General features: G+C 36.6%; 1 protein-coding gene across 19 annotated transcripts in view; it reads left to right on the top strand.

Annotated features, from left to right (window-relative positions):
• LARP1B (La ribonucleoprotein 1B) overlaps window positions 1–16,304 on the top strand; it is a 130,042-nt gene that overhangs the window by 108,282 nt on the left and 5,456 nt on the right. For 12 of the 19 annotated variants that reach the window (XR_003125434.3, XM_025420593.3, XM_049097258.1 and 9 more), the window contains 2 exons: window positions 12,495–12,655; window positions 13,039–13,183. The exons of 3 other annotated variants lie outside the window; for them this stretch is intronic. Coding sequence is in view for 12 of the 16 variants with exons in the window: in XM_025420593.3 (XP_025276378.3) it covers window positions 12,495–12,655; window positions 13,039–13,183 (306 nt within the window). In the remaining 4 variants the exon portion in view is untranslated. Of the gene's footprint in view, window positions 1–12,462; window positions 12,656–13,038; window positions 13,184–13,698; window positions 13,758–16,304 lie in introns of those variants that run through there. 4 more of the 19 variants (XM_025420592.3, XR_007403884.1, XR_007403883.1 and 1 more) reach the window with 4 other exon arrangements.

The following is a 16,304-nucleotide window of genomic DNA, read 5'->3' as shown; positions in this document are numbered from 1 at the left end:
TTCTTTGTTTGTTTTTGTTTTTTTTTTGCATTATCTTTTGATTAAAAATTTTAGTTTTCTTGTCTTTCTGTGTCTGTCTTATAAATTTCATGTTTTTTAAAATTTTTATTTATTTATTTATTCATAAGAGACACAGAGAGAGAGAGGCATAGAGACATGGGCAGAGGGAGAAGCAGGCTCCATGCAGGGAGCCTGACAATGGGACTCGATCCCGGGACCCCTGGGCTGAAGGCGGCGCTACACCACTGAGCCACCCGGGCTGCCCTGTCTCATAAATTTTGATAGAATTTTAGATTCTTGCTCTTAGACTTATTTTATGGTTCTAATGTCCCCAAATCTCAAACTGAGAACTCCAAATCTCTTTCCATTATATTTGGTCCTAGTGTGCAGAATGTTGCTAAAATAAATCCTAGACTGATTGATATTAACACAGATTCATATACTCTAGATTCTCAGTAAAGCACTATAAATACTATTTTCTCTTGTGATTTTTAATAACATTTTCTTTCTCTAGCTTATTTTATTATAAGAGTATAGTATATAATACATTTAACATACATAGTATGTGTTAATTGACTGTGTATATTGACCTCTGGTCAACAGTAGGTATTAGTAGTTAAGATTTTAGAGAGTAAAAAATTGCATGTGGAGTTTTGACTGTGTAGGGTGTCAGCACCCCTAACTCCTGCATTGTTCAAGGGTTAATTATATGAAGATACATGTAACTAATAATAGCCCCTCAAGATACATGAAGCAAAAATTGGGGCACCTGGGTGTCTTAGTCAGTTAAGCATCCAGATCTTTTTTTTTTTTTATGATTTTATTTATTCATGAGACAGAGAGAGAGAGAGAGAGAGGTAGAGACAGAGGCAGAGGGAGAAGCAGGCTCCATGCAGGGAACCTGAAGCATCCAGCTGTTAATTTTAGCTCAGGTCATGATCTCAGGGTCATGGAATCTAGTCCTGTGTCAGGCTCCATGCTTAGCAGGGAGTCTGCTTGAGATTCTCTCCCTCCGTCTCTCTGCCCGTCCCCACCTCTCTCTCTCTCAAATAAATAATTTTTTTTAAAAAAAGATATATGAAGCAAAAATTGAAAAAATTGGAGGGAGAAATAAACAGCTCTATAAGAGTAGTTGGAGATTTCAATATACTACTTTCAATAATGCATAGATCAACTTGATATGAGTAACAAAATAGAGGACTTGAACAATATAATAAACCAGTTAGACCTAACCTATATATATAATATTCTACCCAATAGTAACACAGAATACACATTCTTAAATACACACAGAACATTCTCCACAATAGAGCATGTGTTCGGTCAAAAGAAATACTTCAATAAATTTTAAATCAGATACCATACAAGGTATCTTCTCTGACTGCAATGGGATGAAGTTAGAAGTCTATAATAGAAGTAAAACTGGAAAATTCACAAATATGTGGCAGTTAAGCACACTTTTAACCCATGAGTCAGAAAAAGAAATCATAAAGGAAATTAGAAAATACTTAGAGATGTATGAAAGTGAAAACATAGCATACCAAATCTTAATGCACTGCTCAGTGCTCAGTGGGAAATTTACAGCTATAAATGCCTGTATTTAAAAAGAAAAGAGATCACAAATCAGTAACCTAACATTATATTTTAAGAAACTTGAGAGTGAACTAAACCCAAAGCTATCAGAAGGAAGGAAAAGTTGAAAATGAGAGCAAAAATAAACAATAAAGGAAAAAGAGTAGAGAAATCAGTAAAAACAGAAGTTGAGGGATGCCTGGGTGGCTCAGGGTTGAGTGTCTGCCTTTGGCCCAGGGTGTGATCCTGGAGTCCCAGGATCGAGTCCCGCGTCGGCTCCCTGCATGGAGCCTGCTTCTCCCTCTGCCTGTGTCTCTGCCTCTCTCTCTGTCTCTCATGAATAAATGAATAGAATCTAAAAAAACAAAAACAAAAGTTCATTCTTTTGCGATCAACAAAACAAAGTTTCTTTAGTTAGGTTGTCAAAGATAAAGAAGATGTGATTTATGTATACAATGGAATATTACTCAGCCATTAGAAACGACAAATACCCACCATTTGCTTCAACGTGGGTGGAACTGGAGGGTATTATGCTGAGTGAAGTAAGTCGATCGGAGAAGGACAAACAGTGTATGTTCTCATTCATTTGGGGAATATAAGTAATAGTGAAAGGGAATATAAGGGAAGGGAGAAGAAATGTGTGGGAAATATCAGAAAGGGAGACAGAACATAAAGACTCCTAACTCTGGGAAACGAACTAGGGGTGGTGGAAGGGGAGGAGGGCAGGGGGTGGGGGTGAATGGGTGACGGGCACTGAGGAGGGCACTTGACGGAATGAGCACTGGGTGTTATTCTGTATGTTGGTAAATTGAACACCAATAAAAAATTAATTTATTAAAAAAAAAGAGAAGATGCAAATAACTAAAATCAGAAATGGAAATGGAAACAACTAACCAACTTCACAGAAATAAGAGGATTCAAAGAGAATAGTATGAACAATTATACATCAATAGATAGATAACTTGGAAGAAATGCACAAATTCCTTAAAACATACACATTAAACTTACTCAAGAATACAAATTCTCAACCCATATGTAAGAGTAAAGAGATCAAACCACTATTCAAAGGTCCCCCAACAAAGAAAATTCCAGACCAAGTGGCTTTACTTGAAGTGAATTCTACTTAATTAGTGTTAATTTAAAGAATTAACACTAATCCCTTTCAAACTCTTCCAAAAAATTGAAGAGAAAGGAATACTTATTCTATGAGGCCTGCATTACCCTAGTACCAAAACCAGATAAAGACATCACAAGAAAATAAAAATTTTATACTAGTGTACCTTATGGATATAGATGTAGAGGTTCTCAACAAAATATTAGCAAATGAAATCCAGCAGTTGTCAGGGGCACCTGGCTGGCTCAGTTAGTAGAGCATGCAACTCTTTTTTTTTTTTTTTTTTAATTTTTATTTATTTATGATAGTCAGAGAGAGAGAGAGAGAGAGAGAGAGGCAGAGACACAGGTAGAGGGAGAAGCAGGCTCCATGCACCGGGAGCCCGATGTGGGATTCGATCCCGGTTCTCCAGGATCGCGCCCTGGGCCAAAGGCAGGCGCCAAACCGCTGCGCCACCCAGGGATCCCAGCATGCAACTCTTAATCTCAAGGTTGTGAGTTCCAGTCCCATGTTGAGCGTGGAGCCTACTTTAAATAAATAAATAAATTAATTAATTAATTAATTTAAAAATTCCAGCAGTATATTGAAAGGATTATTCACCATGACCAAGTGGAATTTATCCCAGGAATGCAAGGGTGGTTCAACATAAGAAAATACATCATGTTAATAGAACTAAGGAAATGCTAGGGTTGCCTGGCTGGCTCAGTTGGTTAAGTAGCTGGCTCTTGATCTTGGCTCAGGTCATGATCTCTGGGTCCTGGGTTCAAGCACCATATCAAACTCCAAGCTCAATGGGGAGTCAATTTGAGGATTCTCCTCCCGTTTGTATACGTACTCTAAAATAAATACATAAAATTAAAAAAGAATTTAAGGAAATGACCACATGATACAGAAAAGACATTTGACAAAATCTAACATCTTTTTTTTTTTTAAGATTTTGTTTATTTATTAATGAGAGACGCAGAGAGGGAGAGAAAGGAAGAGGGAGAAACAGGCTCCATGCAGGGAGGCCGATGTGGGACTCGATCCCAGGTCTCCAGGATCACGCCCTGGTCTGAAGGTGACGCTAAACCGCTGAGCCACCCGGGCTGCCCTCCAACATCTTCTTTATGATTACAAAGTATTTGGAAACTAAGAATAGAAGAAAAATCCCTCAACATGATAAAAAGTATTTATGAGAGACCCACAGGTGACATCATACTCAGTGGTGAGAGATTGAAATCTGTCCTCCTAAGATCAGAAACAAGACAAGAATACCTGCTTTCACTGTTGGTATTCAATGTTGTACTGAAAGTCCTAGCCAGAGCTAATAGAGAAGGAAAGGAAAGATATCAAATTAAAAAGGAAAGGGTAAGACTATCTCCAGTCACAGATATATATAGACTGATTCTATATATAGACTCCCAGAGAATCAACAAGAAAGATACTAAAGCTAATTTAAAAATTTGGCAAAGTTGCAGGGTACAAAACACAAATCAGTTGTGTTTCTGTATGCCAGCATTAAACATTTGAAAAGGAAATTAAGAAAGCAATTCTATTTACATTAGCACTTAAAAGAATTAAATACTTATGGGGAAAAAAATCTAAACAAAGAGGTAAAAGTCTTGTATACTAAAAACTACAAAACATTGCTGAAAAAATTACAGCGGACCTAACTAAATGGAAAGACATTTCATGTTCATGGATAGGAGGACTTAATATTGTTAGATATCAGTGCTAACTAAAGTGATCTATAGATTCAATAAAATCCTTATCAAAATTCCAACAGCCTTTTTATCTTTTTCCAAATTTTTATTTAAATTCCAGTTAGCTAACATACAGTATAATTTTACTTTCAACTGTAAGATTTGGTGATTCATCACTTAGATACAACACACAGTGATCATCATGGAGTGAGCCTTCCTTAATACTCCTCACCCATTTAACCCATCCTCCCACCCTCCAGTAACCCTCAGTTTGTTTTCTATAGTTAAGAGTCTGGTTTTTTTTTTAATATTTATTTATTTATGATAGACATAGAGAGAGAGAGAGAGAGAGGCAGAAACAGGCAGAGGGAGAAGCAGGCTCCATGCAGGGAGCCGGACGCGGAACTCGATCCCGGGACCCCAGGATCACGCCCCGGGCCAAAGGCAGGCGCCAAACCTCTGAGCCACCCAGGGATCCCCAAGAGTCTGTTTAATGGTTTGCCACTCTTTCTTTTTTTCTTTTTTTTTTTTTACCCTTTGTATTTCATCTGTTTGGTTTCTTAAATTCCACACCTGAGTGAAGGCATATGGTATTTGTCTTTCCCTGACTTCTTTTGCTTAACATAATACTCTAGCTCCATCCGCATTGTTGCAAATGGCAAGATTTTGTTCTTTTTTATGGTTGAGTAATATTCCATCTTTATACATTCATCAGTCAATGGACATTTGGGCTTTTTCATAATTTGACTATTATTGATAATGCTCCTGTTAACATTGGGGTGCATATACCTCTCTGAATTAGTATTTTTGTATTCTTTGGGTAAATTCCTAGTAGTGCAATTGTTGGGTCAGAGGATAGTTCTCTATTTTTAACTTTTTGAGGAATCTCTCTACTGTTTTCCAGCTGGATGCACCAGTTTGCATCCTACCAACAGTGTAAGAGGATTCCCCTTTCTCTGTATCCTCAGCAACATCTGTTGTTTCCTATGTTGTTATTTTAGCGATTCTGACAGGTGTGAGGTGGTATCTCATCATGGTTTGGATTGTATTTCCCTGATGATGAGTGATGTGTCTGTTAGCCATCTGGATGTTTTCTTTGGAAGAATGTCTATTCGTGTCTTCTGCCCATTTCTTAACTGGATTATTTGTTTTTGAGTGTTGAGTTTGATAGATTTTAGATACTAACCCTTTATCAGATATGTCATTTGCACATATCTTCACTCATTCTGTAGGTTGTCTTTAGTTTTGTTGATTGCTTCCTTCACTGTTCAGAAGCTGTTTATCTTGATGAAGTCCCAATAGTTCATTTTTCATTTGTTTTGATCAATTTTGAGTTATTATTTTTTTTGTATGGGGAATAAGTTCTGGATCCATCCTTATCCATCCTTTTGCTGGATATTGGATGTTGGATATTCAGTTTTTCCAGTGCCACTTGTTAAAAAGATGATTCTTTTCTCTACTGAAGAGTTCTAGCACCCTTGTTGAAAATAAACTGACCAGACACATGAGAGTTTATTTGTAGGCTCTCTATTCTATTCCATTGGTCCACTTATCCATCTTTATGCCAGGACCATAATATTTTAATTTAATTTAATACTGTAGCTTTGTAGTAATTTTCAAAGTTACTAAATGTTGATTCTCCAATTTTATTCTTCCTCTGTAAGATTGTTTTGGCTTCTTAGAACTCCTTCAATTTCGTATGATTTGAAAATAAAGTTTTCCATTTTTGTAAAAAAGGTTGTCAGACACATAGATCAGTGAAACAGAATAGAAAACCCAGAAATGAACATACAACTATATGGTCAACCAATCTTGGACAAACCAGGGAAAGAAGACAGTCTCTTCAACAAGTGGTGTTCAGAAAACTGGACAGCAACATGCAAAAGAATGAAACTGTGGTACTTTCTTATATCATATACAAAAATAAATTCAAAATAAATGAGAGACCTAAATATGAGATAAGAAACCATCAAAACTTAGAGAAGAACACGGGCAGTAACTTCTTTGACATCGGCTGAACAACTTCTTATTGGACAGGTGCCTAGAGGAAAGGGAAACAAAGGCAAAAATGAACTATTGGGACTTTATCAAGATAAAAAGCTCCTGCAGACCAAAGGAAACAATAAAACCAAAGACAACTGAGAGAATGGGAGAAGATATTTGTAAATGACATATCAGAGAAAGAACTAGTATCCAAAATCTATAAAGAACTTATCAAACTCAACACCCAGAGAACAAATAATCCAATCACAAAATGGGAAGAAGACACGAAAAGACATTTCTCCCTAGAAAACATCCAAATGGCCAACAGACACTTGAAAAAATGCTCAACATCACTAAGTATCAGGAAAGCACAAATCAAAACCACAATGAGATAGCACTTCACGGGCAGCCCCAGTGACCCAGCGGTTTAGCGCTGCCTTCAGCCTGGGGTGTGATCCTGGAGACCCGGAATGGAGTCCCACGTCGGGCTCCCAGCATGGAACCTGCTTCTCCCTCTGCCTGTGTGTCTCTCTCTTTCTCTCTGTCTGTCATGAATAAATAAATAAAATTTTTAAAAAAGAGAGAGAGAGCACTTCACACATCAGAATGGCTAAAATTAAGTCCAGAAATAACAGATGTTAGCAAGGATACAGAGAAAAGGAAACCCTCTTACATTGTTGGTGGGAATGCAAGCTGGCACAAGCCACTCTGGAAAACAGTATGGAGGTTCCTCAAAAAGTTGAAAATAGAGCTACCCTATGACCTAGCAATTGCACTACTAGGGATTTACCCCAAAGATACAAATGTGTAGTGATCTGAAGGGCCACCTGCACCCCAGTGTTTATAGCAGCAATGTCCACAATAGCCAAACTATGGAAAGAACCCAGATGTCCATCGACAGATGAATGGGTAAAGAAGTGGTACATATATACAATGAAATACTACTCAGCCATCTTTATTTTTTTTTAAAGCTTTATTTATTCATGAGTGACAGAGAGAGAGAGAGAGAGAGAGAGAGGCAGAGACACAGGCAGAGGGAGAAGCAGGCTCCACATAGGGAGCCTGATGTGGGACTCGATCCTGGGTCTCCAGGATCACACCCTAGGCTGCAGACGGTGCTAAACCGCTGTGCCACTGGGGCTGCCCTACTCAGCCATCTTTAAAACTGAAATCTTGCCTTTTGCAAAGGCGTGGATGGAGCTAACATGTATTATGCTAAGTGAAATAAGTCAATCAGAAAAAGTAAATTATCATATGATCTCACTCATATGTGGAATTTAAGAAACAGAGGATAATAGGGGAAGAGAGGAAAAAAGTCAAGTAAGATGAAATCACAGTGACAAACCATAAGAGACTCGTAGTCATAGGAACCAGACTGAGGGTCGCTGGAGAGTTGAGGGGTTGGGTGGATGAGGTAACTGGGTGATGGACATTAAGGAGGGCATATGATATAATGAGCACTGGGAATTATATATGACTGATGAATCACTGACCTCTACCTTTTAAACCAATAATATATGTTAATTAATTTAAATTAAAAATATGTTAAGAAAAACCGATAAAATTATTAGAAGAAAGCATAAAGGAAAAATCTACATCATTTTAGATTTGCATTGGTTTCTTGAATATCACACCGAAAGCACAGGTGACAGAAAAAAATATATACTTATCATAATTAAAAATTTTTATGTATCAAAAGATAGTATCAGAGTCATAAGACAACCTACTCAATAGGAGAAAATATTTGCAAATCACTTATTAGGTAAGGGATTAATACTTAGAATATATAAAGAACTCCAAAAACTTGACAACTAAAAAAAAAATCCAATGCAAAAATATTTGTATATGTGCTGCCGAAGTGAACACTGGCAAAAATATTTGAATAGACATTTATTTCTTCAGAGAAGATATACAAATGGCCAATAAGCCAATGAAAAGATGTTCAATATCATTAGTCATTAGAGAAACACAAAAACCACAAAGAGATGCCTATTCACACCTACTAGGATGGTATTATAGTTTCTCCTTAAAATTATATGTTGAAGTCTTAACCGTCAGTGTGACTATAGTTGGAGACAGCTTTTAAGGAGATGCATTAAAGTTAAGTCATAAAAATGGGGCCTAATTTAATAGGACTCATGTCCCTACAAGAAGAGGAAGAGACACAAGGAATCTCTATATATATGTAGAGAAAAAGCCATGTGAAGACACATTGAGAAGGTAGCTCTCTCTAATCTAGGAAGAGAAGCCTCACCAGAAACCAGTGCTGCTGGCATTTTGACCTAGTACTCCTACAAAAGGAGTACTGACAATACCTACTCTTATCTTTTGCCTTCCATCTTGTTCTTGTCTGCACAATGACCTCCCACAGGGCTACATGTTCCAGGCCCATTGGAGGTTAATGTATACTCTAGATGGAATGAGGGAAGGCTTACTCTGATTATCCTTCTGGTGTATAGATTGCATCACCACTTTTTTTTTTTTTTTAAGATTTTTATTCATTCATTCATGAGAGACACATAGAAGCAGGCTCCCTATGCGGAGCCTAATGTAGGACTTGATCTCAGGACCTAGGGATCACGACCTGAGCTGAAGGCAGACACTCAACCACTGAGCCATCCAGGTACCCCTAGACTGCACCACTTCAGATAACGTAGTAGAGATCCCTCTGGCATACAGATGATGCTAATTTAGATAACTACCTTTTGACCTCACCACAATGATATCCCGCCCAAACTCCCCACCACTGCTCTATAAATTCTGTAGATTAAGGTCTGGACTTTGTGGAAAATAGCTGCATAGTGCCAAGATCATCCGTCCACCCAATCCCCTTTTCAGTAAATTGCCCTGAATAAAAAACTGTAAACAGTATGGAGTGGCTTTGATTTTTGGTCTCAAAGTGCCTTCTCAGTCTAGAGCATATTTTACTGCCCCTCCTCCACCTTCTAATAGACTTCTGGCCTCCAGAACTGTGAGAACATAAATTTCTGTTAAGCTACCCAGTCTGTGGTCTTTTGTTAAGGCATCCTGAGCTGTCTGATATATATAATTAAAAAAAAAAACCAAAACTGACAATATGGGGCACCTAAGATGCTCCATTGCTTAAACACCTGACTCGATTTCAGCTCAGGTTTTGATCTCAGGGTCATGAGTTTAAGCCCCATGTTGGGCTCCACGCCCAGCATGGAGTGCATACTTAAATACAAACATCCATACATACATACATACATATCTCAAAATAAATGTTTGTGAGGATGTGGAGAAATTGGAACCCTTGAGCATTGTTTGTGGAAATATAAAATGCCACAGCCACTATGGAAAACACTTGTCATTTTCTCAAAAGATTAAAACATACAATTACCATATGAGCCAGCTATTCCACCTCTAGATATGTAGAGGTGGAACTGAAAAGAACTGAAAACGGGGAGTTGAACAAACAGTTTTATGTCCATGTTTATAGAAGTATTATTCATAACAGCCAAAAGATGAAAACAACCCATGTCCATTAACAGATTATAGCATAAACACAGTATGGTATATACATGTAATGGAATATTATTCAACCATATAAAAGAATGAAAGTTTAATTTATGCAGCAACAACACAGATGGACCTTGAAAACATGCTTAATAAAATAAATGGGACTGAGTAGGGTAAATATAATATGATCCTACTTGTATATGAGATACCCTGAACAGTCAAATTTAAAGAGAGAAAGTAGAATAGAGGTTATTGGGGGCTGAGGGAAGGAAGAAAAGCCTAATTATTGTTTAATGGAGTTTTAAAGTCCACAAACTGGGGATGATAAAGAAGTTTTAGGTATAGATAGTGGTGATAGTTACATATTATTGTGAATATTTAATGCAGTTGAAGAGTAAGCATGCTTACAAATGGTTAAAATTCTAAATATCGTATATATTTTACCATACATGCAGACATGCACACACAAACTCCTTAAAAAAAAAAAAGCACCACTGATTTTATTAGAAAAGTCTTTAAGTATTAGTGTAAACTATCAGGCTCATGGTTACAAGTACAAGGTTTCCAAAATTGGAATGTTTGTATGAAAGCTGTTTTCTTTGACATTATGGATTCATTTTGTTCATTTACAAGGAAATGTCTAACACAAAATGAAGTCTGAATAACCATAGTTTATTTGTTGCTTTCTAATTAAAAATTATGTTCCATGAAAAAATCAACTAGGTCCACTCACAACTTTATCACACAAGAGCTTTGACTTTAGATAATTGTCTCAGTTCAAGCTGCTATAGCACACATGCCATAATTTAAACAACAAATTTATTTCTCACAGTTCCAGGATAAAGGTCCCAAAAGATCAGTATCTGGTTGAGGGCCTGCTTTGCAGAGGACTCTCTTCTTGTATCCCCACATGGCAAATAGCAGAAAGAAAGCAGCAAGCTATTCTATGTTTCTTTTTATAAGGGCACTTACCATACTCATCAGAATTCTACCCTCATGACTTAATTACCTCCTAATACCATTATATTAGGGGCTAGGAATTCAACAAACAGTCCATAAAAATACCCATTGTACTTTGATAATGCTGCAAAAGTGCTTTATGCTTCCATAGCATTTTTAAAAAGATTTTATTTATTTGAGGGAGGGAGAGGGTGGAAGGAGGTGGGGAGAAGCAGAGGGAGAAGGACAAGCAGACTCTGAGCTGAGCATGGAGCCTTACTTGGGAGCTAAATCCCAGGAACCCAAGACGATGACTCAAGCTGAAACCAAGAGTTGGATGCTTAACTAAGTGAGCCACCCAGGCATGCCCACCATTTATTTTTTTTTAAGATTTTATTTATTTATTCATGAGAGACAGAGAGAGAGAGAGAGGCAGAGACATAGGCAGAGGGAGAAGCAGGCTCCATGCAGGAAGCCTGATGTGGGACTCGATCCCAGGACTAAAGGATCACATCCTGGGCAGAAGGCAGGCAGTAAACCGCTGAGCCACCCTGGGGTCCCCCTGCCATTTTTAAAAAATTGTGATTAAAAAGCACACACAAAAAATACCATTTTAACCATTTTAAGTGTACAGTTCTGTAGTATTAAGTATATTCACATTGTTGTGAAACATTTCCAGAACTTTCTCATTTTGCAAAACTAAAGCTTTTGTCCCATTTTGTCACACACAATAAGACAAGTACTTAAGGACTGAGATTTCACAAAATTAATTTTTTTGCTCCATCAAGGACATCTTACGTTGAAACAACTGGCATTTTTAAAAATTTGCGCATGCGTAGCAGTGAATAATATAATCACTAATATCTAAAGTTTGGTACCACTGCCTCCATTTGCATTAGGGGTTTTATACCCAATTGCTTTAGTACTATCAGTACAAATATGAACACAGTGAAAAGGGCAAATAATACCTTAGTGTTATTGTGAAAATGGTCTTGAGTTGCAAACTTTTTGAAGAGTTCTTGGGAAGCATCCATAGACCACATGTTGAAAACCACTGATTCAGATCTGTGTCTTGGGAAGATCACTTTGAAAAAACAAAAACAAAAAACAAAAAACAGAACAAAACACAGGAAGATCACTTTGGTGATAAGATAGAAGGAGGGAGATTTGAGAAACGAGACCGGTTAGTTTGAGTGAAAGAGGAAGAAAGCCTATATTTGAATAATGAAGTGCAGATAAAAAAGAAGAGATCGATTTAGGAGCTATTTCAGAAGTGGAATTGATGTACAGAATTGCAAGTTTGTCTTTGGACTCATGAAATTACTGCCTTTGTACCAGATTTTATTTCTCATTTCCATTTGTCCAGTTTACATCATTTACTTAATTACTCATGAAAATTGAAATTTCTCCAATACCATAGGAAACTAAACTAAACTAATAACAGATCTGGCAGAGGAATAAGCTAGCTATTCAGTTATCTGCTTCTACTTACTACTTTAGTATGGGAATTTATAACCTTGTTCTTTATCAACTTCTGAATATACCTGTGTGTTGAATATAAAAAGTAATTCATACGTAGATCTTTATGTCATTAGTTTAGTTTTAGTCTTTTCCACTGTTCAGACTCAATAACAAATAGCACAAATTGTTTAAACACTTGGTTTAAACACTTGGTTCTTGATATTTCAGTTTGAAGGCTTTTTTCCCCCCTCCTCAAACAGCAGTTCAAATGCTTCACCTTCAGAAGGTGCACCACTAGTAGGAGGTTATGGATGTACTCCTCATTCATTCCCAAAGTTCCAGCACCCTTCTCATGAACTTTTGAAGGAAAATGGCTTTACCCAACAAGTGTACCACAAGTATCGTCGAAGATGCCTAAGTGGTAAGATGCTTGTCCTTTGTGTAGCTATGTTTAAAACTAAAATATAATATTTAAAAATGTGATATTTAACATCAGGCTAAGATATTCTTTTATTTTGTTATAATTACCTTAATTACTTATGTATTTCATGTATTTTTGTAGCTTAGCTACATGAAGAAAGTTTAGCATATTCTTCTTACCATTGACAAATGCTTAAATTTGAGCAATGAGTCAGAAAATGGATTCATACTTATCCCTTACTTAGAAGAAACCCAGATACATTTTGGAGATTAATATGTTTTAGCTTTTCTTATTTTAAGCCATGTAAAATGTCTGCTGATTTGACTTTAATAAGTTTCTTTAACCAAAAAAAAAAAAATGTTTTATTATTTTAACTTTTCCAGAGAGAAAACGCTTGGGAATTGGCCAGTCCCAAGAAATGAATACCCTCTTTCGTTTCTGGTCCTTTTTCCTCAGAGATCACTTCAATAAAAAAATGTATGAGGAATTTAGACAACTTGCTTGGGAAGATGCAAAAGAAAATTACAGGTCAAATATTTTCTCACATTTTTACAGTTAAAGGGAGTTTTCAAAAAAATAATTTAAAAACTAGTACTGAAATGGCCCAGTTTTGAACTATGAGGGTAGCATAACGTAACTGGAAAGAGGGCTATATTCATTTCCTATTGCTGCATAGGAATCCCCAAACTCAGAAGCATTTATTAGTTTATAGTTTCTAAGGGTCAGGACCTTAGGAATAGCTTAGCTGGGTGGTTCTGACTCACAGGTCTCATGTGCAGTCAAGATGTTAGATCAGGCTGCAGCCTCTGAAGACTTGACTTAGGCTGGAGGATCCTCTTCAAGCCTATTCACATGACTGTTGGCAGAAAGCTTTAGTTCTTCACCACATAGGCTTCCCGGTGGGCATTTAACAACATGACTTCATCCAGAGCAAATGATCTAAGAAAGTTGGAGAACTTCCAAGAGGAATCCTTGATGTCTTATATAACCTGTGCTTGCAAGTAACATACCATCACTTCTGCAATATTGTATTATTCACACAGACCAACCCTGGTACCGTACCTGATAGGAGGAGACTACCCAAGGTTGTGAATATCAGGAGGTAGGATTATTTGGAACCACCTTGGGGGCTGGCACAAAGGCCAAAAGAAATCTGAAAGAGCCACTAGAGACCTCCCTTGCAAATTCACAAATACTTAGAGCCAAACTAGTTGTTAAGATGCCTGAAACCAAGAACAAATAAGGCCTCTCATGATATGTCCAGACTCATCTATCAAATCTCATTTTTTTCCTGCTAGTGTGCTCTAGTCTTCTAGGCAACAGTGGTGCAGAACACGTTCTCTGAATGACCCAAGCTCTATCCTCTAGATTTTTCTATATATTCTCATCTCTGCTTATTCTTCTCTTCTTCCTCCTTCTGCTTTGCTAACTCATTCTTTTCATCCAGGTTAAACCTTACTTCTTTGAAAAATGTTCAGGAGAAGTTTTGAGAGTGTCTATATGGTAGAGTTGAGACCAGACTAAAAGGATGAGAAGGAACATGAAGTGGGCTCATGCAAACTATTTATTCCTGGAAAATGAGAGAAAGGAAGAAGAAATGGAAAGAAGAAAAAAAAGATAATTTTACACTCCTTGTTTACTCAAATTTACCATTCTTTAAGTTGTAAAAAATGGATTCTACTTATAAATCTTAAATAAGAATATACTGTTAATCAGATATTGTAATCTTTGAGAGGAATACAAGATGCTAGAAATAAATTTTTCTAGAAAAAAATTACATTTTCCCTAATTTGTATAAAAATAAAGACTAATTCTCATCCAGAATGTTTATCTTGATTGGGAATGACAGATACATAGTATGTTTACCTCTATTTCTCTCTCTTCTGTTATTACATCTCTAATCAATCCCAGCACTGTTACATGTTCTTGAATTCAGATTTATAGTCTTACCAAAGTTTTAATAGCTGCTTCCAGTTTACCAGAGTTGGCACAAAAGGCAAAATTTGCTATTTCTGATTTTGATATTCTCATACAAAGTATGATGTGCTAATGGGATGTGCAACCCATTAGTGGGTTGTGAAGTCAATATAGTAGTTTGGAAAATATCATACTGACAACATACAGTAAGGCTAAATTTTTCATACTTAATACATAAATGCATTTAAGAATTGTTTGCAAAACATGTATATGCTTGTATATACACACATACTGTGTTGACTTAGTAACCAGATAAAATATTTTTCTTACTATTGGACTTGGAAAAAATTGAAAGTCATTGTTCTAATTAATTTTAGCATATTTTGTCTTTTTAAAAACAATTTCAATTTGTTCTTTGACTTTGTAATAACTTTTCTGATATGCCCATGGCTGTCCAAGGCTAGGTTGGGAGTTTTTCTGTGTTCCTATAGTCATCTGTGTATGTTTCTAGTAGCTTTTGAACACATAATTTTGGGTATGTTTCTGCAGTGTTCATGACTAGCCTGGATTAGCTGTTCCTTAGCACAGTAGTTAAGCATCTGAAGGCTTTGAAATCAGACCTAAATTTGAATCCCAGCCTGTTAACTTACTGTGATCTTGGCAAGATATTATTCCCAATATGCTTAAGGTCATTTATCTATAAAGTGGAGGAAATTATGGTAACTATCCTCATAGGGTTATTGTGAAGATTAAACAAAACAGAACCTGTAAAGGTCTTAACATACTACCTGATACACAGTAAGTGTTCAATAAATTGCTGTTGTTATTAGGAAGAAGATCAATACTAAATCTATCCATTGACTAAACTTAAGCAATAAGGTAGTTTCAAGAAAGAAGGAGAGAAATAACCTTTATCATGTATCTTCAATGTGTCAGCTGTGGTCTAAATGCTTTACAAATACTATGTCATCTATTCTTAAAAAGTAGGATATCATTATTCCCATTTTCAGGGATATAATTACAGTCCTAGAATTCAAATACAGTTCTGCTTCTCAGCCTTTATGTTTTCACTCATCTAAGCTGTCTCATAATGAGAGGTAAATGAATAAATAACAACTGAGAGGCTGGCTATTTGCCCCTGATCTTCACTCTAGCAGTTAGGCTGCATAGTTGGGTTGTTATTAATGTCATACTTTTGGTCTTTGGAATTGGTTTACTAAAAAGTAAGACTAAAAATCCAAATATTGTAGTAGTCTATTGGCCTTTACCAATATAAACTAATATATAACTAATATCAATATAATATCCCATAAAAGAAGTATCAAGGTGATTTGTCATTGCTGAGCTGGTGTTCTTTAGTCTTTAGTCCCCTCAGCCTTCAGTCATACAAGCTCAAAGAATAGCATCACTAATGGCTTCCAAAGCAAAGAGCTCAGGTCAGTGTGTGGGTGTATAGTTAGTAGTCCTACAGCTCTCTTGGTGGCTTGCCAAGAAACCTATTTATTCTTCTGGACAGACCATCACTTTCCATCTTGAAAATAAACTAGCTACAGAAGACACACACGCACCTTCGTGTGAATAAAAGCCAGATAAAATTATGTAACCAGTAATGTCAAGAAAGACTACCAGAAATTGTATTCTTTATTCCTGTAAGGCACCCAGAACAACTTAAGCATTCTGAAGAATCTTTTGATTTTGACATGTTTTAGTTTAGTAAGCTAGACATGGTCGT

The sequence above is a fragment of the Canis lupus genome, chromosome 19 (genome assembly GCF_003254725.2).
Source record: "Canis lupus dingo isolate Sandy chromosome 19, ASM325472v2, whole genome shotgun sequence".
Lineage (NCBI taxonomy): Eukaryota > Metazoa > Chordata > Mammalia > Carnivora > Canidae > Canis > Canis lupus.
The sequence above is the reverse complement of the archived record's forward strand: the minus strand, read 5'-3'. Positions and strand labels throughout refer to the sequence as shown.